The sequence below is a fragment of the Etheostoma cragini genome, chromosome 23, assembly GCF_013103735.1.
Source record: "Etheostoma cragini isolate CJK2018 chromosome 23, CSU_Ecrag_1.0, whole genome shotgun sequence".
Taxonomy (NCBI): domain Eukaryota; kingdom Metazoa; phylum Chordata; class Actinopteri; order Perciformes; family Percidae; genus Etheostoma; species Etheostoma cragini.
This window is the reverse complement of record NC_048429.1, coordinates 10,211,610-10,234,911: the sequence shown is the minus strand read 5'-3', so window position 1 is coordinate 10,234,911 and position 23,302 is coordinate 10,211,610. Positions and strand designations below refer to the sequence as shown.

At 38.9% G+C, this 23,302-nt stretch overlaps 2 protein-coding genes across 4 annotated transcripts in view; one reads left to right on the top strand and one right to left on the bottom strand.

Moving 5' to 3' along the window:
• Window positions 1-9,616: 9,616 nt before the first annotated feature.
• The window catches only part of ccdc146 (coiled-coil domain containing 146), a 43,780-nt gene continuing 30,094 nt past the window's right edge, over window positions 9,617-23,302 (top strand). For both annotated transcript variants that reach the window (XM_034862914.1, XM_034862912.1), the window contains exons 1-2: window positions 9,617-9,756; window positions 10,736-10,929. In XM_034862914.1, the coding sequence (XP_034718805.1) occupies window positions 9,717-9,756; window positions 10,736-10,929 (234 nt within the window). In that variant the 5' untranslated portion in view covers window positions 9,617-9,716. The remainder of the gene's footprint in view (window positions 9,757-10,735; window positions 10,930-23,302) is intronic.
• Window positions 11,573-21,275, bottom strand: fgl2a (fibrinogen-like 2a). Of its 2 annotated transcripts, XM_034862949.1 has the most exons (6): window positions 20,395-21,275; window positions 19,393-19,588; window positions 14,885-15,104; window positions 13,326-13,496; window positions 12,909-13,232; window positions 11,573-12,662 (listed from the first exon to the last, which is right to left on the bottom strand). In XM_034862949.1, exons 1-5 carry the CDS (start codon window positions 21,001-21,003, stop codon window positions 12,917-12,919), a joined length of 1,512 nt encoding a protein of 503 aa, XP_034718840.1. In that variant the 5' UTR covers window positions 21,004-21,275; the 3' UTR covers window positions 11,573-12,662; window positions 12,909-12,916. The 2 variants fall into 2 exon arrangements, with proteins under 2 accessions (XP_034718840.1, XP_034718838.1); XM_034862947.1 differs by having other exon boundaries at window positions 11,573-13,232.

Below are 23,302 nucleotides of genomic sequence, written 5' to 3'. Positions count from 1 at the left end.
TGTGGAAACAGCAGCACTTTTTTAAGGGTAAAAATGTAGGCGAGAAAAACATATATTTTCAAGTGTTACTGAACAGGTGAAAAAGAAATTATGAACTAGAAGATCACTAAGAGAGCGCACACCTCCACAAAGGGTATGCGCTATCTTGCAATGTCAACGAAAGTGAAAAATAATTAGTGTTTCCGCCCCATGATTCAGATCTGCTCCAAAAATTAATTGGTTCTTCCTTGGCACAATTCCTTCCACCAAGTTTCATGGAAATCGAGCTAGTGGTTTTTCCACAATCCGGCTGACAAACAAACCAAATCGAAAACATAACCTCCTTGCCACTAAAATAGGGCAAAGATTGATTGTAAACAAGGGTTTTATAATAGAGCAGTAATTGAACAAGTAAACCTCCAAAATGAATGTAAGTTGTATGTCTCCAGCGCTAACAGTCTACGAGCTAACTATATATAAAGTCCATTATCTGACAATGTAGGTAAAAAAATGAAGAGGAACCTCAATAAAAAGTTTACTGAACGACCTGAAGGACTGTCTTTTTACAGATTATCTGTTATTAAAGACAAACAGTTTTACACAGAATCATCTCCCACGAAGTGAGGAAGTGTTTTCATAGAGATTCATGTCTGCCTGCGTTTAATTGAGTTTGAAACACACACACACACACACACATGCACACAGTCACATTGTATAAACTGGAAGTCTGTTAACAGAGAACAATGTTTAGCAGGATAAACTATGTGCTACAGTAAAGCAGTGAAACAAGGACATCATTCATGGAGGCGTACTGTAATTTTAACTTTGAGACTCAAATTACAGTCATAAGATTTACATTTTAGAGTTTAGTTTGGTGATGGCAGAGTGAAGATACAAACTAGGATAAACTGAGTGTCAGGCAAGGTATAATGCCCAAACTGAGTTCATGTGTAAGAGACATTCCACATACTTTAAAAGTGGTATATTGTGAATTTTTATCGCCAAGAAAGCAGCGCCACATTTAGGTTTTGACAATTATATTAGTAATTGTAATTACAGGACATACATTGGCTGCCATACATGTGTTAACTTGTTGACTTGCTCACAAAAATAAATGTCATTAACAGCGTTCAAAGAATTTTCTTTAATGTTGATTTCCCTTTTTTTGTTCTTTTTTTACTGTCTTACTGCTCACTGGTTTAGGTAATCTGGTCCAGTCATAACCTCCTTTCACTAAGGATATGTTCACTAAACTGGTCATTAATAGTAAAGTCTTGAGGATTTGAGAATGTGTGTAACTACGTGAGGACAGGGTCAGTGTGGGGGGTCGGTTTCGAAGGTCTAAACTGCAATGCTTTTACTGAGACCTGGGCAGAGAGACAGAGTGAGTCATGACCTCTTTCAGCACGCCCGGTTACTGTGGTCTCGCTTGAGTGGTCTCTTAGCAGAAATATGTAGGCACCCACATTTCCTGGTTGTCGGGTTACACTTTACTTGAAGGTATCTATGTAAGAGTGACATGACACTGTCATAAACGTGTCGTAAAACATTATGTACAAAGTCGTAAACATGGATGACACAACGCTTATTTTCGTGTCATTTGATTTTGTCATGACAAGTTATGGTTATGGTTAACATTGTCCAATAGACATGCTTTAAAGGCATTTTACATACATATTGTTTATATCTTTTGTAAGAGACAAGTTCCTTAGTTCCTTTATTGATGTCTTTTGGAGTTGGTCATGCCCTCTACCAAAAAGCACCGTTTTTTTTTTCCACTAGTATTAATGCCAAGAAGCTCTCCAGTCTCCTCCATTCTTCAAGCTTAATTGTCCGTTTGAAGGACAGAAGTTGGCGTCACTATAGTTGCAGATACCCTCCCTCCCCCTCGGTCTGAGATCTCTACTCTGTAATTTTGGTTTGGGGGTGTAGGCTTCTTCCTGAGGACTCAACAGAAAACCCTCCATGCTACATATTAACAGTTTTAGTCAGTGTCTGACCACAGGGAGGGAAAAAAACACACAAAATCAGTTGTGAATCGGGCACATGCAATAAAATGAACTGTGCCTTGTTTAAGATTGCTTCACCATTCATGGAAAATTAGTCTTTCTCTGGGGTTTGTACATTTAGTAAAATAAAAATTAAGCAATGGAAAGAAACAGTTTTTTTTTTTTTTTTTTGGTTTTTTTTGGGGGGGGGTGCAAGCTCCTGAAAATAATCTCATAAACTGTATATTAATTTGAAGGTATATGATGATTTAAAGCCGCCCAGCTATGTGGAGCTTTAAAGCCTTTAAGCTCATTGTTTTGGTTTTCTGACCCACCGTTTTTGTTCAGTTTCACGGCTGTCATCAGCTTCACTTTTCAGCCGTAACAGCCAAAAAAGATGTTAAAAAAACAACCTCAGGACTCAGTGGTGGAGCGTAATAAATTAGAAATACTTTGATTGTACTTAAGTAAATGTTTCACATATCTGTACTTTACTTAAGTAGAATCAATATTGCATACTTTTGACTTTGACTTTTTTACAATTAGCAGCAATTATCTATACTTCCTACTCCACTACACTTCTACAGTGTTCTGTTAAATTTCCATAACATTTTTTGATTCCTTTTTTTTTTTTCCTGCCTAAATTTCTTCCTGACCGTCACATATGGCACATCCGGGCCAAAGCCCAAAGTGGCAGTGGGTAAGCAGGTCTGGGATGGCAAGTGATGGTGATCCCCGTAGCTTTCCGCGGGGAAACGGAGCTGCCGAAACCGCTGGCGGCGCACTGACTGCTGCTGCCACGGGCAGAGATGAGAGCTCAGCTGCTCTGAGGCTGTATGGATAGTTTACACCCAGGTTCATTTCATGAATGTTCATCTTAAAAATCAACTCCATAAAGAGAGGGTGGTTCATTACAGACCAGAGTTTAGTTTTTATGTATATGTAGATATATACATATATATACATACAGTATAAAGACAGTAACATAATAAAGTACTTTTACTTTTAATACTTAAAGTACATTTAAAATCAGGTACTTTTTACTTTTACTTAAGTAGGGTTGTCCTTGTGGTGCTTCTACTTTTTAAAGTAAATATGTCTCTGATTATTTGTACTTTTACTTAGGTACTGAGATGTAGTACTTCCTCCACCACTGTCTGTACTGTACCTGTACCAAAATGTAGCAGTATAGGTTGGCTTTTTGGAATTGTTTTCAACAACAGTAAATTGTTTGGCTTGCTGCTTTTTTGTTGCTGAGCGCCTCACATTGAAAAAAACTCAACTCAGATTGTAAAAACAACCAACATCATTTAACTTCACAGCAAAATAATGGTTGTGTGAGGATGGTTGATCAATACATGCAAGAAAAACAATAAGACGCAACAGGTCCTCTTTAACAAAAAGGCAGTGTATCCTCACTGTTTGCAACCTGCAAAGGCGGGTCTGTCTGATCTTAGTGACTAGATGTTCAACACCGGAGCATTTGGTGACCAAAAATCACAACTCCAAATGAATGCCTATGTTGATGCTTGTCTGCTTAATGTCTAAATAGGCAAGTAAATAGACTCACAAATTTTGCTGTACCAACCTAAAAGATGATAATATGTAAATGTGTTTCTGGGTTGTTTCTGCTGCCCCCAGGTGGCTAGAAATCAGTAGTTGCCTTTTTAAAATTGTTAAATCATTGTCCTTGATGTTATTGGTCCAATAGACATCTGAGAGCTATTTAATGCCGCTCAACTGAAAAACCTCATAACATAACGTATGATTTCATTTAATAAGAGGTATTACTGTTTCACTGTGTGGCCAATGTGCAGAACACACATAGACATGTTTCCATAATACCAAACACTAGTCAGACATCAGACAACATGGTTTTTTAATATGAGACTAATATAGTCGCCAGAAATAAGAAAAACCTGATTTCCCTTAAGTATATTAAGCTTAACAATTTTATACAAAATTTCCCTTAAACATTTTGCTGTTATCAGTTATCACTGGCAGCGAGTGATGAGTTACAAGGTGTGTGTGTGTGTGTGTGTGTGTGTGTGTGTGTGTATGTGTGTGTGTTTGTGTGTGTGTGTGTGTGTGTGTGTGTGTGTGTGTTTTAACCAGTGAGGGTTGCGTTTCCAAGGATGTGGCTGTCCGGGGACTGTGGTTGGGACACACACACACACATTTACACACAAAGACACACTCACAAAGGGAACTTGTATTTAAATGAGAGGCTATCCTCTAGAACTGGCAAACAGATGAAGTTAATTGTTGCCATCCTTCTAAACAGGCTATGAGCAACTCTCAGAGAAATCAACTTACACATCATGGAGCTTTTCTTTATCTTTCTTTCTTTCCTTCTTTCTATCTTTTTTTCTTTCACCAGACATTCCAATGTTGCCCATAAAAGAGGTTAATACCCTCAAGGATGGGTCAGCTACAGATGTTTTCACAGTAATAAACATCGTCTGACGTAATGTAACATGCAAGCATGTTTTCCAATCTTCTTTTGTATTTTCTTTTATTTAATACTGTGCAAACAGATGTGGAAAAAATGCTGCATATAGTCCCTTTCCACTACAAGTACAATTATAAATGGTAGTGGAATTTAATTGTGTCTATCATACTTAAGTACAATTTTAAGGTACTGTTTCATATCTTTTCATTGGAACAGTCAATTCAATTTGTATTTTCACAATGACATTCTACCTTGAATGCTTTTTATTGTTGTTTTTATGTATGTCTTGTTATCAATAAGCAGTCCAATGTAAGACTTTCTGCCATTTTTAAGACCTTTCTACTTGATTAGATTGTATTCAGTGATTTGTGAAATAAATGAAGTAGGAGGAGAGGATAAAGGATGACATGCATTAAAGGTCTAATATCATCTTCAGTGTTTTCAGTGTAGTTAAATGCCACTTTGAAGGAATGGAGGACTTGCATCTTGGAAGCCAATCTTCTTTGTATAGATACATATGGAGGAGAAAAACGTCTTTGTCCGCAAAGCTGCAGACATAGCCCTAGTAACACCTGGACTAACTTTAAGACTAAACCAAACAAAAAGATGTTTACGTTACTTGAGTGCATCTCCGTGAGAATCAAGTCAATCATTTGACAGATTGATTTACTTTTGCCGCAGTGCAGTCAGACAACCTGACCCCGTCTTTTTATTTCAATTAGAGACTTAAACTCTCTACACTACAGTAAAAACCATGAAATCCATGTGGAGCACAGTAAAATAGATACAGGAGTCTATGCTTTCCTCAGTGGAAACAGGAAGGTGGCAGTAATTTCTTTCTAATCCCCCTGGACATTTGTAGGGTGTCCTTGGATAAATTCCACCTCAAAGGTCCTGGAGGGTCACATACCTGGAAACAATTAACTTTATGCACTACTTGTCCAAACTTTACCCACAAGTTTTGAGTTTTCACACTTTAAAGATACAAGCAGGGTTTTATCTGACTTTAATTTCATCTGTTAAGTATCTTTCTCTCATGTTAATAATGTGTTAATCCGGACAGTATTCTCTTTTGGACTGAAATCCACTTTCTTTACAACTCATGACTCTACTTTATTTTACTGGTTACAATCCAAAATCATTCATGTGAACAAAGACAGTGATTCAGTAGGTTCCAGTAAACTATAATAAGACTGGGTGTCTGGGGGGCAAGCATTAGCTTTAGCTTCTTGTAATTATCTTTAAAAGAATGGTTTTTTTCCATAGACTGTCTCCAGGAATTAGGATATATATATATACGCTGACTGCAAATACAGTCATTGTTTCAAGTGTCAAAAGTCAGGATTAACTTAATTATATCAAATTTGTTTGCAGCATCTATTTTGAAGACGCAATGGAAACAAAAAACCCAAAACTGATGTGAAAAAACATACTGTGAAGATAATAAGAACAATCTAGTACTGTCAAGTGTATCAGTAAAGTGGACCCTAGGCTCGAAGGGCATGATAAAAACTAATTGGAGCAAAAAAAAAAACTAAAGTAAGCCTCCATCCTCTCAGCTTATACCTATATAAGTATACATATGAAGCATATAGTTTGTATATATATAGATGGTTTATTATTTCATTTTATTGGACATCAGCTTAGTGCACAGGCTAGCTACTGATGGGTCATTTTTCTTTTTACATGAGCAGCCCCCCCAGAAGTGGATAAGGCATCATGAGGAACAGGATCCGGCTCTGTTAAATAACAAGAAAGACCTCGAAGAGGAGAAGAGGCCTTTTTACTGTAAATGATTTGGTTCCCATATTAGGGCAAATAAACTGACTTACACTGATGACATGGAGAAGATCAGTCTGTGAACACTAAGTGCAAAAATAATTTATTTTCAGGACAACGTTATCAGTATTAAAACTTCATCCCAGACAAACTTCTTGGCCTCAATTGTCTGGTAAACCTTTTCTTTCCTCTTTTAGGACAACAGGAATAAAAAATGGCCATACAATGCTATTAAATTAAAAATGAGGAAATGTATGAAAACATGACTTCATCCCAGAGGCCTGCACTGGCAAATCTCAACAATTGTTATTTAAAGGCTACCAAAATCTAACTCGCAAAGAATTTGCCCCTACACACACACACACACACACACAGACACACACACACAAACACACACACACACACACAGGAGCACATGTGATACAATTAATACAAAAAAAACTATTTAATTTAACGTATTTAAGACATGTCATTACATGGAGAAATTAGGTATGATATGATGCCAAAGGGCCCAGAATGCTGATACACATTTAGAATACTTGATGCCAAAAAAAAGTATATAATTAAATAAAGTTAAATTTGATAAATTACAACACAACACATGCTTTGGGTTCACGTAATTCATTGGATTCAAGCTTCAAATCATTGATGATTTAAACACTCTTCAAAGATCCGGATTTGTTCCAAATGAGTCAAGCTGTTGCTGGCACATACATGGCTTTAGTGTTCAATTCTTAGACACAAGGATACTGAAAACACAGAAACCGCTAACTGGTATGCATGAGTTTTTTGTCTGGGAAAATTATGGACAGTGGTGAGTCAGAGGAATCGAAACTGGAGGGGGTCTTCCAGTTCTGGGCTCTGGTCTGCACTCTGAAACGCAGTGGAACAATGCTGTGGATTCTCCACAGAGATCTGAAGAATGACATCAGACTTACAGTTTGCCAAAAAGCTACTCGGTTTCTCAGGGATTTGTGTTTTAGGTAGTCCACTAAACTGAGATTTGACGGTGCAAATATTTCTACAGAAGGTCAAGACCTTGAAGTCTGATCAAAGTCTGATTCAACAATTAGGAGTTGGATCAAGTTCCATGTTTCCATTCTTCTGAAATGACTTACTGTAACAGCATTCATAACATCTAATGCCACTTCATCTCTTTTTTTTTTTACCTTTGAATATTTAGGTAAGGAATGCATAACGATAATTAAAGGATAGAAACACTGTTTTAGAAATGCACAAAAGATTCAGTCCACACTTTAATAAAAAGCTGCTTTTAAGGTTTTAATAGACTTTAAACATCTGTTTATAAACTGTCTCCAGATGCCTTGTCTGAGCGACAAAGTCTTTGACTGGAGAAGTTGTAACAACCCATTTTTTGCATGGAAAAAGAAAGGTTTGTGTGTATGTGCGCATGCGTAGGTGTGTTTTAATTGTGACATTTAAAATGGTAAAATCCCAACACCCAACCACGCATGAAAAAAGGAACCCCCCAATCTCCAAGTTGCAAGTGTTGTGACTATGCTACAACAGTAAAACATTGATTTGGACACTTCACTGTGGAAGTACAGTAACTTTTTCCAAAGGCCTAATTTGTGCACAGGCTAGAGAGCAAACAAACACGTTTAGGACATGCACCATTGTGACAACCATGTTTGCTGTGGTTCTTGGTGTGCGCTTACACAGTTAGGTTAAGACACAGCAGTTAGCCTAAACGGTTCTTTTTGGATAAAATTCTGCTTTTTGTACCCACCTGCCCATCGGTTGAACATAATATATAACCCCAGTATTCGGCCCTGCTGCCTACCCCTGGTGACTGATTTAACATGCATCATCAACACCTGTTGTAGGTTGTTAAACTTCACAGCAGTTACTGTTTGAACTTGTGTGTCTCAAGTTAGCCATTGTAGTTGGGTTGACGGAGGGACCTAGTGAAACAGAGTTTTATAACACGTTTAGTCAGCCGATTTTAACTGTTTGACCGAGATGAAAGAGTAAAGCAGCATCTGCGAAATATGGATAAGAACTATAGAATGGTACAATTTATGTATAGCAATGACTGACTTAGCAACAAAAACGGTAACATGAAGCAAAAACTCTTAAACTGTCATGGTCCTTCTACTACTCCCACATATGTTTGCAATTCTAAGCGCTTCTCACCCAAAACAGCTATAAAACTAGCGCTTATGTTTTATTTAGCCAAAAATGGTAATAGGAAGGGCACAAAGAGGGGCATATTTTTTACCACAAAGTAAACTGAAGTGTGCCAGGATTCAAAAGTTAGCATACCCAGACTGTTGGAGAGGATTCAAGGTTAATTTGGAAATCTAGCTTCTGCCAAAAACCTTCATCCCAAAGTGCTGGGTGATTTGTTCAGATTTAGGGGTGGTAAAAGGAGGGTGGTAAAAGGAAGATGTCTATAGCATTAATTTCCTTTATGCATTTGTGTATTTATGTAGACAAGAAATAAGCAACACTAAAACACAGCCTATGAAAAGGATGGTCATTTGTGCCACAGCAATTAATAAGGAACATAACAAGTAGACAAATACTGTCTTAAACTGTCTCCCACAATTCATTACTGACAGAGATTCAAGACTGACTATGTATACTAGTAAGAATAAGGTGCTTCTTGCTTGATTGCACCCAACCTTTTAAAGAGATATGTCTATTAATGTCTACCTTTCTAATGTTGACTGAAAAACCTAAAAGGATCTCTACCTCCTTTGTAGTACATATTGTATGTTCATACAATACACACACACTTTCAAATTCATTTGATGTTACTTTATTCATAAGTCTTGGTGATCAGCCTCTATTTTTAACCACACAGATAGACAGAAATCTGAAATGTTTTTCGGTGTAACCAAAGTTACACCCTTGTGCACACACATACATATTGCCATGGACACACATACCTACATTGCTGAGATAACACATCCAGCTTGCAGCTGTTGCAGAGTGAGCATACTGTGAATAATGGGTCATGCCAGCTCTCACTGTGGGAAAGAAGCTAACAGGAGAATAGCAGCATTGCATCATCATCTTTACTTTCAAATTGAAATCAGGTTAGTTGCGTCCAGTTTCATTGTAATGCTTCGGTTCAGTGTGTTCAGTCAGCTGGCCTTAAGCTGTTCCCCGTTGGCAAATATGTCACATGTTTACAATGTACTGTAAGACAACAGTAGCCTACTATTTCACCCCATCTACTGGACAGTCACTGCAAGTGTAAAGTAAGATTTGGAATTTTGCAATTGTTCAAACCTTTTTACATCTTTGTATATAATCAAGTGGCAACGTTAAGGCGAAAACGGCAAATATAGCTTTTATGTATATGAATAAGCAATGCAAAAATCGAAATAAAGAATTTTACCCGACATAATTTGGGAAGTGTGACGTCGTTTCTATGGTAACCACAAAACGCCGTTCAACCAGAGAGATCTGTGATTGAGTTTCGTTAACAATAACTGTAGCTGCAACGCTGTTTAAATTGTTCAAGGCGTATGGTTTTATAGTTTTATATGACAAAGGGACGAGTGAGAGGAGTCAAGATATTCAAAAGTAAGACTTTTTCACAAATGTTTGTTTCTTTGTTTAGCAGACAAACACCGACCCAAATATTTACTTGTAGCGAACTCTTTAGCTTCTGTGTAGATAACGTTAATGTTTTTGGCTAGCGGTAGTAGGCTACACACCCGTAGAGTTTTTTACAAAAGAATTCTGTTGTGTTTGTTGACAATTAACGTTAATACACGCTTGAGAAAGTTAATATCGACTTTTACATGTGCAATAGTGCATGACAGTGTCACTGTTAGTGTTTCAATAGCGTTATTTTGTAAGAATGACATTTTTAAAGGTTGTTGCTTCTTCAGGCCCATAGGCCTTTAACTATATTACCTACTAATACAACATACTAAAGAATAGCTAATATAACAGCCACGAGAGGGAAACCAACCCATTTTCTGTCTTATTATATTATTATTAAGATGCCCAAAAGTAGCTTATTGGTTTATCCATGATTTTATTGTTTTATATACAATTTATAGTTAGCTAGTCATGCAAAAAAAAAAATCATGTTTTTTTTTTACGCCAGTAGCAACAGAGTTCCAAAGCGAATCCTTCAGAATAAAAGCGAAATTTCACTAATGTGTTTATGAAAAAAATACTACAATCTTTCTGTAGTCACCTAGAAATGTACCTGTACTCTAGTGTGTTCTGACTAGTTTGTTAGTATATTCAGACAGTTGTGTGGCAACACCTTTGTGACCACCCTTCTTCTATTTTATGTTTTTAGGAGTAACTCATCTCTGGAAAAATTACAGAGAGAGTATTACAGAAAGAGTATGCATATTTCAAGATACCCATCCTACATAGCCTATTGCTGTTGCTGATCTAGTATTCTTCCACCAAACATCCTGTTTCATAATTGCATTGCTCTTTCTCCCATTGCTGTCTCCCTTCCTCCAATCATCTACCTGTGTACCCATACCTATCGATAGATTGGTTGATCAACTGTATTTATCTTCATGTTTTCCATTAGTGAGTCTATCTGAGGAGCAGCAGGATGGCAGGAAACCTAATAGAAGAGAAGTGGAGGTGGAAGAACAGGAGGAGGAGAAGGGAATGGAGGACACCCCTCTAGTGGCCATTGCACCTGATGCAGCACTCCCGGAGGAGCAGCTCTATGCAAGTACTGACGTTACTGCTAGTCCCGCTTTCCAGTGCCTAGATGAGGTAAGACTCATAAAGATTGATTGTATTTCTTCTTAATGGCATGTTGGAGCTTTCATAGAAAAGCCATCACATTTGGCAGTTGCAGTTCTCGTATTTGCTTGAATTACTTAAAACACCAGAAAATTCAAGAAATCCCTCCCATTTTATTTTACAGCTAAATGGATGTTTAGAATATAACTTGGTACTGCACATGGATTTGTGCGCCTTACAACGTTAACATTAATGCTGAATGTTTAAACAAAAGGGAATACTTGGAACTTGAAATCATCATGTGGATGAGCACAATACTTTATTAACTTGATCATCACATACAGTAAACAGACATTGAAGTCACAGGCCCACAGTTTGATTATTCATCTTCTGTGAAGTTGATATGAACTCATTCTTTTATTGAGTTGCTTAATTGAGCCCACACCTCATGAACCTATTTATGATGCAGCACCTCATACCTCCATTTTTACAGGGGTTAAATAGCCCCTACTTCAAGGGATTGTTAGTCATGGGTATTCATGCTAATCTTGTATACATTTTTGTATGCTCCATCTTTAAAGATGGAGCATACAAAAATGTATACAAGATTAGCATGGGTACACAGGCATCAATATGATTTCCAAGTACCAAACACTTCAATGTACACAACCAGGTAGTTAGAACTTTATTCTTTTTTTGATATAAAAAGTGCATATCTTTTGGCATGACAGTTGAATAGGAATGATAGAAAAGATCAATAATGCACACACACAAAGCTCCAAATACAGATAATCACTATGAATGGTCACAATAATGCACAATCTTTATCATTGCTCAAATATCAACAATCATTTGACCTTCTACTGTATGACCTATGTATTATACAAAAGCATCATAACCTTGCAATAAAATAAATACTGTACACATCCTTAAAGTGAAACATTTCTTTTCCCACGATTCACATTCACAGTGGCTATGGAATGGATTAAATTATGCCATGTTTTTAACATTAGGTGGCAGTATTGTACAAGTGGTGAGTCAGGAAGGAGTTTTTCATTACATGTTAAAACTGGTGTATGACATCAAGAGATATGCAGTAGTTTAGTGCAGAAGGACATTGGTTGAAATACAATTGGAACAGTTTTTCCCGCTCCGTGGTTGCTGTCAAGAAGAATTTAGAAGAGCATCAATAATGTAGAATGTACTTGGGAATGATCCAATAGAAACGTATATCAGGCTGCATATTTATACTGGGATGTTTTATATTCTATAGGCTGATGATACATTAGCGAAGTGTCCGAGTGTAATTAAATAAACGACACAGAAGCTATAACTTGTACACTGCTGCTCAAAGCCTGTTGTATATCACTTCCTGCAGTTTGACTCTGACCACGGCATGAAGTCTTTCACAATGAATTTCAGAGCCACTCAAAAATGTATCATCAGCTCTCATTTACCTCACTTGAGTGGCTGCTGTTAATTATGAAACCCTTTAGAGCGGAGAAATGACAGCTCATTAGTTTTTACTACTACTGTGTGCTGTGCCGTGTCTCATCTGGGTTTACAGCGGTAGGCAGCAGGACAGAAAGTGGAGAAATGTCAGAGAAACAGTGAAAAATGATAACCCTCCGTATAATATTATAGCCCCTGTAGGAGGCTGGCCTTTAGACTAAATGTGTGTTTTTTTATTAGCCCCTCATCATTCGTAGTCCATTGTTCTTTAGTATCATCATTTTAATCCAACATTTTGAAGGCCACACTCACTGCAGTAGGAAAACGTAATAGCACAGTTAAATTTGTTAACAATAATTTTTGCTATTACTGCATTCAAACTGTCTAGGCTAGGGCATATATTATTTTTCCGTGTACACATATGCATGTGTAAATGTGGGCAAATACATGATTATGTGCATGTGTATGAGTTTCTGAATCTACATGTTCTTCCACTTTTTTTTATGTCTTTGTTTGTGTTTTTCTGTCCATCTGTCCGTCTGATTATGAATATTTACCTGTCCCCCTAAGGAGCATAGTTCTTGGGCCGCATCATCATCTTGACAGTTTTGAAGGCCTGCCTGTAGTTTGTAGGGTAGTACTCTGTGGACATGTTGTGCCATGTTCCCCAGAAGATCCCGTTTCGGACTCCCTTGTACCTCTTGTGATAGTACTTCCCGTTGAGGTTGGCGGACATGCAGGCATCGAACCACCAGCCGGAGCTGTAGTAGGTGCCGCAGTTTCCAGAGGGATACATATCGTTGTCGCGGTCGGGCGTAGAGAAAAACTTCTGGTCATGGTTGAAGTGCTTGTTGAAACTGATGGCGTTCCCAGCTGTACCACTATAATGAAACATTGGTATACATATTAGATGTAGTCATTCTTTATGAATATTTGATCACACATGCATGCACGCACAGAATCTAATATTGTACCTGTATCCACTGACAGACAGCCGGTAGCGAAGGTATTCATTGGCCACATAGAACTGGTCGTACTTTGCATACTCCCGAACACCCTCAAAGTCCTCCAGTTCGATGCGGAGGATCATGTCTTTGGCCTTTGTCATCAAGTGGATATGGTCATTGCCCAGCCAGAACTCACCTCTACAGCAAAGGAAAAGTTAGGTGATAAGACAAAGGAGGTGATAAGACAAAGCAAAATGAGATATTAATACAACCTTAAATCATTGTACACATGATTAGAAAGTGGATACAGTTACTTAAACTGAATTATCTTATTGCCAGAGGGGAGAAGAGGAAAGGAGGAGATGCAAGGGAAGGGTAGTGTGACAGTAAAAGAAGGAAATGAGGAGATATTCTTGCAGTGGGAGGTTATACTAGATGTGTAGGCGTAGTTATCAAGCCAGGTAACCGTGGTTATTGCCAATAAAAAAACTCCTTCTTAAAGTAACAGAGAGGAGAAAAGAGAAAATGAGCTGAACTTATAGACTCAAAAGACTGCTCCTCTTTTCTTTGGGACTTGTTATGCAACTTTAATTGTTTTTTTTTGTCCTAAGTCATTAGTTTATTATCTGTTGAAAGGGGACAGGGATGCATATATATGTTTTGTTGTTTATCATGTGCTAATCAGTGATGGCGAAAACAGGTGGTGAACAATCACGGCTAGTGAGTACAGGTGGTGAACAATCAGTGACAGTGGGAACAGGTGTGCATAGGTCCTCTAAGCACTGATTGACTGGGCACTCTCAAGTTGTGGGAGGTAGAGTAAAACTATTTCCTTTCTGTTTCTATAGATGAATTCTTGCAATGAATAATAGAGGACTTTTGAATTGATGCTTTGTTTCCTGTCGTGTGTTGTCTTCAAAGATGTGTATCAGTCTAGTTCCCCCCTATGGTTACCTGAGCAGATGGAAGGTTCCAGTAAGGTGAGGCTGAGAAGATGATAAAAGGCCAGTTACAGGCCAACACATGTTGGGGAGTAGGTGGCAGCTTGCTGCGAGGCTGCGATTTTAACTCATCATTTAAAGTGGTTCTTGTTGAAATTTAAGGGATTTGTGTAGTGTTTGGCTTTTTTTTTTGTCTGTTTATTTTGTTAAACCTAAAGGAGATTTAGTATGTCACTTCCATAAAGTTTAGGGACTTCCAAGAGACAAAAAAACATGACATTATCAGGGTTATGTTCTCAGTTTCCAGTGACACACAACATGAACTGCCCAAAAAGTCTGCAGTCTTACCCTCTTTGTGGTAATGTTTAGCCCTCTTATATGTTGTATTTGAGCCTCCTACCTTACATGTAAATAGCATAAAGTTTAGCTTCAGCTTTTCCATTAAAGTTTATAAATGACGTAAAAACACAAATACCTCAACCTCCACTTTTTCCTTAAAAAATAACACCTGAAAATGCCAGTTAGATAAAACTGTTTGTCTTTGAAAGCCTCTGAGCAACATCTAAGAGTCTACAGACTTTAGTTAAAAGTGTTTTCCACCATCCTAAAATATCTATTGAGAGAATTGATACTTAAGCCCGTTACCTGAGGTTCCCGAAGCCTTTCTTATACTCAGCCCAGGTGCGGTTGAAGCTGACCGACCCATCAAGACGTTGCTGTATCACGGTCCATCCACCTCCATAGGACTCCATGTCACAGAAGACCTCAAATGTGCCGTTGCGGGGATCAGGGGTCACACGATACACACCATTCTTCCTCGTTTCCAACACGTTGTAGTCTGAACAGTCCCGAGGGGCTAAGATGACTGCCGGGAGAGGTAGAGAAAGGGAGGGGCAAAAAAGAAGAGAGGACTATTTTAAGGGGATGTTACGGGATGATATTAAATAATAATTTCACTTTTCTCTGGCATATTTCTCTGCCCCACCAAGAGACAGTTATAGAAACAGTCCCTGAGGCTGAGGAAGACTGAAGAAAGAAAAAGAAAATGCGATACATTAGCAGGAAACCAGCTAAAACCCTTGTTCTCATGTCTTCATTAATTTGATGGGCAGTGTATTCAAACACAAAATAGTTTAGCATGTTCTTTAGCCAACTCTGTTACCAGACTATGTCCCATTTGTGAAAATCACACTCAGTATCAGGACTACAACATGAAAGTAAGCTAAAGAACAAGGGCCACTATCGAATGATAAAAGTCAGTGCCCTTCCCCTCTGCTGCACCACAGGCTCATTTCATACAGCTCCACTACTTTCTAAGATCTCTTCCATTTGTTTTGTTTTTGTATACCTGCCCACTCATTTAGCTTTATTCTTTCTCCCGTGTCGCGCTGCAGGCTACTGACCCCATCCACAACAAAGGTCCAAAGGCTCCTGTCAGTTAGCATTTGGGAATTGAAAGGAACAGACTTGTCAAAACGTGGGAAAGTGTAAACTGGATTAGAGAGGCGTACCCCCTCCCTACACGTTCGGCACCCGGGGCATAAATCATCCTGACATTGGGCAGGCAGCATGTGGACCCCTACTGAGTTTGTTTGACGCAGTCTATTGCTGATACAGTTTTGTCATACTGTTAAATCTGTTTAGTGGCTTGGTTATTGTAGTAGAGCAAAGGTAGGGGGGAACCATACATGATTACATAGGGCAAAACTAAAGTCTTTTCTAAACAGAAAACTGTTTTTTGCAGTCCTGGTACCGTTGGTACAAAGTTGGATTTGGGTTCTCTTCTCTCGTGATTAAATGCAAAGGCATTTGTAACTAGTACATGGTGCACATACTAAAAGCACAGTTTGTCTTTTAAATTGCTTTGAATCTAGAGCCATCTGTGTTTTCTTGTCAAAATATGCAAAATACTTCTGCAAAATTGCTGCAGATGGTAGATCACTCCACATAGAAAGAAATGTATCCTTGTCACGTTAACACCTCTGTCGGCACTTGGTATTCAGTTGTTCTGTAAAAAATGTCAGTGTCTCCTTCACTTTAAGTGACTGGAGTTTTGCCACTTCACATCCCCCTCTCCTTATTTGTCCCCATCTGTCTGGGCAGGCCTCTCAACAGACCAGAGCCATCTCTTCTGACTACCTCTGGCACCGTGCCTGACCTAAATAACTCTGATATCAGCCACTTAATTGATGCGTTAACTGTCAAAATTAATGTTGGCTAATTGATTATCTGACTGTTGAGGTGGCTTTTGAGTCAGTGGAATGGTTAGGTGGTTGGCTGATTGCTTTGACTGCTTTTTTGCTCACTTACTAACTTCCATAAAAAGTGGTAGCCTGCTATCTTAAAGGCTGATGACTGATGCTTTTGAGGCTTTTATAGACAACTTCTCCACCAACCTTACCACATTGCCTGTTTGCATGACTGGACATAGATAAATGATTGGCATGAAAAGGAAGACAACTCTGTTATCAAGGAAGCATGTTATGTGACAAGCAGTAGACGGCTAAGATTAGCACCTGTAATTGAAGGAAATGTGTATCCAATGTGATAGTATAATCTTTCCCCACAAAAAGAGCTTACATGGAATACTACTGTCTTGTTTTGACAGCAAGAGACTCTCATCAAAAAGCTACACCCTTCCTTTAGGAAGCTGTGTGTCACCACAAGCATTTCCTGACAGCATGGCGGACAGAGCATTCATTCTTTGTTTATAATTGAGTTAATGTAGCTGAACAGTAACATGAATTGCTATCACTTCACCTCAAGGCCCTAACATGTCTTACAGGAGTGAAAGTAAAGATTCGTGCATGCAGCAGTGATAGGAATTGCCTAAGAGGGTGAAAGAAACGCTTACAGCACTGAGCTTCTTTTGCAGCATGAGTGATGAAAAGCATCTTGGCAAACGTACTATTAATCCTGCATGATGGTGAAATTGCAATTTTAAATTTACCTAAAATGTATGGGTAATGTGTGCCAGGGTCTTATTGTCTGCATGCTCATTATCAGCTGCTGCTGTATGTTTTAAGCTTGGAACAAATCAGTTTGGATAAACGGGTGAACATTTAGAAACATGTATTTTTTTGAGCATCCTTAGATGCTGTTCTCTAAACCTACTGAGTGTAGTGTAGCCTAGTGCCAATGTGCCAGTGTGGCTGGTTTCTAAATCCTTGCTTATGTCTGAGTGGTTAACATCTGATTGCCAATGATCCCTCACTACACCTTCTACAGTATATAGATAATACAGTATCTAAATAAAACTTCACATTTGTTTTATATGACATCTCCTAAAAATGTTGTTATAATCTCCAAGGTTGTCACCTTAGGTCTGGTTGCTTGTCTTGAATGAAAACAGAATTCTTTTCTGATTTTTAAAGATTTAGCTACAATTTGGCAGCTGAATTGTTGACATATTAATTTAGCATCTGGTGTTTTTTTTACGGGAAAAAAAATGGAATTGTTGCGACATAAAGTAAGTAGTGTGAGGAAAACCTTCTTTTCCATCTTTAAGATCTAAAATGCTCAGTTCTTATCCATTATTAATGTAGTCTTTTGGAATAGGACACATCACTTGAGTAAAAAGTAATTGTGGCATTTGTTTATACTCATGTTGTGAAACTCTTATAATTGTGGGGCTACTACTGGTAACAACAGCTGTTTCTTGTCTGGATTCACTAGACACCATTAGGCACGATTACCTAACCTGCAGCAAAATAATTTGCCAATTTTTTAGTTTAACATGGCAGATTGATGTACAAAGACAAGTGTTACTGACCCTGTGTGCCATCCGTGACTAATGTCAGGAAAGCTGCCTACATTATTTCTTGTGTTGTTGTCAAACGCTAATGAGAGCTAGTTGTTTTATGCAGGAATGAGCACTCAAGAGCATGACCTCCAGAGGAAGAGAGAGGCAGGGGTAAGGCACCGGAAAGGAGATTAGAGAGAGTGAGACAGGGAAAGTTATGGCAAGAGAAGAAGTGAAAAAGAGTCAAGATATGAAGGGAAATAAAGAGATGAAGAGCGGATACACTGAGGATGAATGTGTAAGGGAGAGGACAGGATTGAAGGAGAGCTTGAAGGAGAAAGAAACAAGTTTATGGGGGAAGAAAACACAAAGAAAGAGAGAAAGCTGGGATTCCCTTCACACCACTGTCCCAGCTAATCTACTTAGAAATAAGCTCACATCTGTTTTCCACATAAAAGCCCCAATATAGTGTCACATTCAAGCATGCAATATTGGGATATTATTCAATTTCAGTATAAAAAGAGAGCTGCATTTCAACTGATTCTAATCACATTCATCTCTGGACTTCCTCTTTAAGGAATTGAACCTCAACAAAAAAAACAAAAACTTAACCTTCCTTTGTTAAGGTTAGTTTTTAATGTTCACACACTATGTAGTAATGTAGGTGCCAAGTATCTGTCTCTTCCCTCTCCCCTTTTTTAAGTGTCTGATTATGGAGAGTAGAGGGATGCCAAGGCTCTTAATTAGTTATATAACAGGTAATTTGAATTCTCACTCTGACCCCAGTTGTCAAATTTCTTCACTCATGTACAGTATGACCTCAACCCAAAGCTATTTTGTGTGGTAATTTTTGTTATGGCTGCACTAAGCCGACTAAGGCTTAACGGTAGTGGACATGAGAAGCTTTTGCAGATCCTCCCTATAGCATAGCATAAAGCTGATGGAAAATTCCTCTTCTCATGATTGTACATAATGTGTTCATATCGGTAATGGAGGCATGTCGCAACAAACCACCGTGTGTTTGTTAATGTCATTGTCAGCCTGGAAGATTCCCTTTCCCAGAGAGAAAGGCTCAATCGGGTGAAGGTGACCACCCAGAGTTGTTTTCTTCTTTATAAGGATTACAAGTCACCATATCCACTTAAGCATGATTGGATAGATCCTTTGCCAGAAAATTCAAGTTACAACAACCTTGAACTGCTGGGTGTGTATGGTGTGAACTTCTGTGGGGAATTTTAAGGAAATAGAAAATAATAATCATAAGCAAAAGAAAGAGGGCTTATTGATCATGCTGAAAAAGACTGCAAAAAGTTGAATATATGAGAAGAGAGACATCTTTGAAATAGCAAAGATGGAACAGAATGGGATATAACTTTTAATGTAATTCTTATTTTAGAGAGAGCAGGCTTACACTGAGGACTGTTATGTACTGCACACTGGCTAGTGCAGGTGGAGCTGAGTTTGTTGACCACTCCAGTGATGTTCTCCACCCGCCTGTCCATCATAGCCTGCACGTTGTCCATGTTGAGCCCCTCCATACGACCCTGCATAGCTGAGATCTGGCTCCTTGCGTTGCGCAGACTGGCTGACATCCTATTCAACTTCACCTGTGAAGGGCCAGAGCAGAGGGGAAGGAAATTAATTCTGTGCACAGAATACAAAGCCGGTGGTTTACTAGAGTCACCAGCCTCCTTCATTGTTTACCAGCCAATTGGAATTTTACAATAGAAACAAGTCTACATGATGGTTGGCCATCTGCCAAAGTGGCTGGGAGAGTCAACAAGCTGACCAGACAGAGCAAAAAAAATACTGGCTTAGCTGGTGTGTAACGCTGATTCCCCAACCTGTTTACAGTGCCAAGAATTTTCCCTGGTGGATTGGTGCCAGGTAGGACTTTACAGGTCTTTTAACATCTGGCCAGTTTAAATTCCACCTGGTTATGTTTGACAGGGCAATTGTAGGTGACTTTGTTACAACATTTATGTTACGTTTAAATCACGTCTTTAAAGCACATTCTAGCTTAGTTTGTTTAGATCAGTGTCACTAAAATCTGATAAAAGGCTGATAATGATACTTTCTTATGGAAATTGTAATGACTGTGATGGAAATACAGAATTGGTGCAGTGCAACAAATGCACTGTTTGTACAGACCTCTAAATAATGTTTTTTGGTACAGAATGTTTACCAATTTTACACAGTTTGAACAATGCCAAAAATTGATTGTGCTACTTTGGATTAGTCTGACAAAACACATAATAAACTTGAATTGACATCAGAAATTCAAAATGTATATATTGTATATATGCCCAGGGTCATTGAACCAAGTATTTTTGTAGTAGTCTTCATTCCTTCATTCCTTGTTAAAATCCTGCATTTTCCTATTAAAAGTGTGAGACTGAACTGTGTCTCTTACCTGCATCTCCTGCATAGTGCTCGGTGTAATTTTCCCCAAAATAGAACCATGCCCCAGTCCAGCAACGTCCACAGTAGCTCCAGGGACCATCCCATCTCCCCTCTCCTCTTGGCTGGACCCACCTTGCACGTCCTGTCCTGTCAGGTCCAGTCTCAATTCTTCCCCAGCATCCCTCTGAATGGGGACCTGCATCTGTCCCTGGTCCGCTTGCTGATGTCCGAAAGCTCCATTGCCCCGTGCTCCACGGCACTCCTGGCATCCGCTCTTTAGCTTGTTGACCACCTCCTTCAAGCTCTGCAGCTCCTTCATCGTCTTCTCCAGCAGCCTGAACTGCTTGGGCAGCTGGATGGTGAGGGGAGGCAGGGTGAGCTGATAAGGGCAGTCCTCCCCCTCCTCTGCCATGGCTCCGGAGGTCCCACACTGGCCCGAGGGTCTCAGTTTAATAGGGCAGGAGGTGGGAGTCCCAGATTCAGATCCCAAAGAAAATTGTCCTTTAGTGTCCCATCGCTGGTGTGAGTTGACAGGGAGGTCTGCTGCCCGGCTGGTGTGTGGCACCAAGGTGGCTGTAAGCAGGAGAGTGGCACAAACGCAAAGTACAATTGTCCTCATTTTTCTGTGTGAATGTTGAAAAGGAGAAATGAGAAGTGTATGTAAAGTGAAAGTGTCTGCAACTGCCTCTCATATAAGCTCAAAGTGTCTGAATGCGTATAATAGTGTGCGTGTGTATGTGTGAGTGAGTGTATGTCTGTGTCCGCAGCTGCAGATTCTAAGTATGTGTAACCTATGTATGTCCAGTATCCTATTGGTTTTAAGAGTGTATGTGTGTATGAGCGCAGCCTGCAGGAGGGAGAGCGCAGGAGAACTGCCGCTGCCTCAGATAGCTGTGTCATTAATATCAGAACGAGGGAGGGAAGGAGAGAGAGATAGTGGGAGGGTGCTGAGTTTGAGAGGATGGGAGGGGCTGTACTGTTGTGTAATGCACAACACCATATCAGCAGCATTGTGTAAAACCACAGAGATTCAGGCATATTTTGGGAGTTAGCAGGAGATATAGAAAGAGGGAAAGGAGGGATGTAAAGAGAGAAGGTAGGTCCTTTGCCTGCATTGCATGGTACCATCCTGCCTCCCTATATTTTATTTTGTTTTATGTTACACAGCTGCAGCGGGCACAATTAGTAATCAGAATAGATAAAACTTTAACACCAGTAAAGCCAAATCAATTTCAAAAAGATATGTTTTAATGGATAAATGGCACTTCAAAAAGCCCACATCTCATTGAATCTTCAATGGTTTCCTGGATCTTTTTTAGTTACAGTGTCCTTTCCTGATGCAATACTTTCTTGTGTTGTTTAATGAAAGTTTGAGTTTAACCTCTCTTCCTCTCAAGCATGAACGCATATGGAAATTAAAAAGTGATTTCAACAAAAAGAAATGAAAAATAAAACCCACACTTTTAAACCCAAATGGCTCTACTCCCCTCACAGACTGTCAGTGTGGATATCCTTAATTGAAACTTCTGGCTGCTCTGTGTTCTGTATTTATTTTGTGCTGCTTAATGATTCTCTTGCATTCGTCACTTTGTGAAATAGGCTCCAGTTTTTTTTTAATGAAGGGAACTGGGACATTTTGGTAGTGCACATTGTTACAATAAACAAAGCATCATAAATGTCTTGTTTTGGGACCCCCTTGAAAATAAAATTTACTTTATTTGGTTTATACCAATAGAGACATCCCTAAGAACTTTATTTCTCCACATGACAATTCTTATTTCACATGCCTTCTTCATAAGAAGACCAAATATCAAAACACAAGAATATGGAATTGTTATTTTACAGAAAGTGCCTTGCTCAAATATACCTCAACATGGCAGATATTGACTGACAGACAAGTTTTGACCCAGCCTTCTCCTTCACACCACTCCAATCTGTGGCGCCAGCTGTTGGTGAAGTTACACAATGGCTGACTATAAAACGTATTAGAACTTTAATTGCTGTAATGTCACCATTGATGGAACAGATAATAACATGTCTATGAACAATACACTTGTTTTTGCCTATAATAGTGATGTGGTAATGTGGTCATTTTTGGTGGTTTTTATAAATTGCACTCATACTTACCCACAGTCATATTTTATACCTTGGGCAATTTCATGGAGTATCCTATAGAAATGATTAAGCAATACAAGCTATTAAAACTAATTATTTATTCTGCAGAGTGAACAATTTTTAGCTATGGATCCTCACCCAGTGACAATTACAGTCTGGTTGTTTCCCTACATGCCCTGAGTCCTGCTATAAACTTGTATTAAGTTCATTAACTTCTCACTGATTATTTGTTTCTAGGACATGGTTATTATTCCAGTATATTAGGGGATTTATAACCACAGGTCATGTAATTGGATTTTCTTTCATGGGGCGTTTGGAGCGTCTCATGGACATGTTATATTTCTTGAGAAGTGACACAGTTTCGGATAATTGATTTCATCTACTGAAGTTGCTCTCAGCCCTGAAAGAGGAAAATGTCAGAAAGGGAAATATTACAGCGCTGTAGCCTCAACTCCAGTTCAAACAGTCAATGTACGCACATAAAGGCATAGATACACACAAAGAGGGATGGTGGTTCTCTCCATCACACAGTGGAATCCGGAGCTGTGCCTCTGTGGTCATTATTTTTCTCCCTGAGGGTACAGGTGTATTAAAGCCCACAGCTTATTTTTGTAATACACTTCACATACAGTACCGGCTGCCACACACTCAGATTACTGGAGGGTTTATTGCTGCAGTACAGATCACATGCTTGGGGGGAGTAGATGGACAGGTATGTGTGTCCATGTGCCTGAATAAATATCTTCCAGTGATTATCTCTATCGCACTTCAAAGATGGTCTGCCACATGTGAGCCTTATGCAG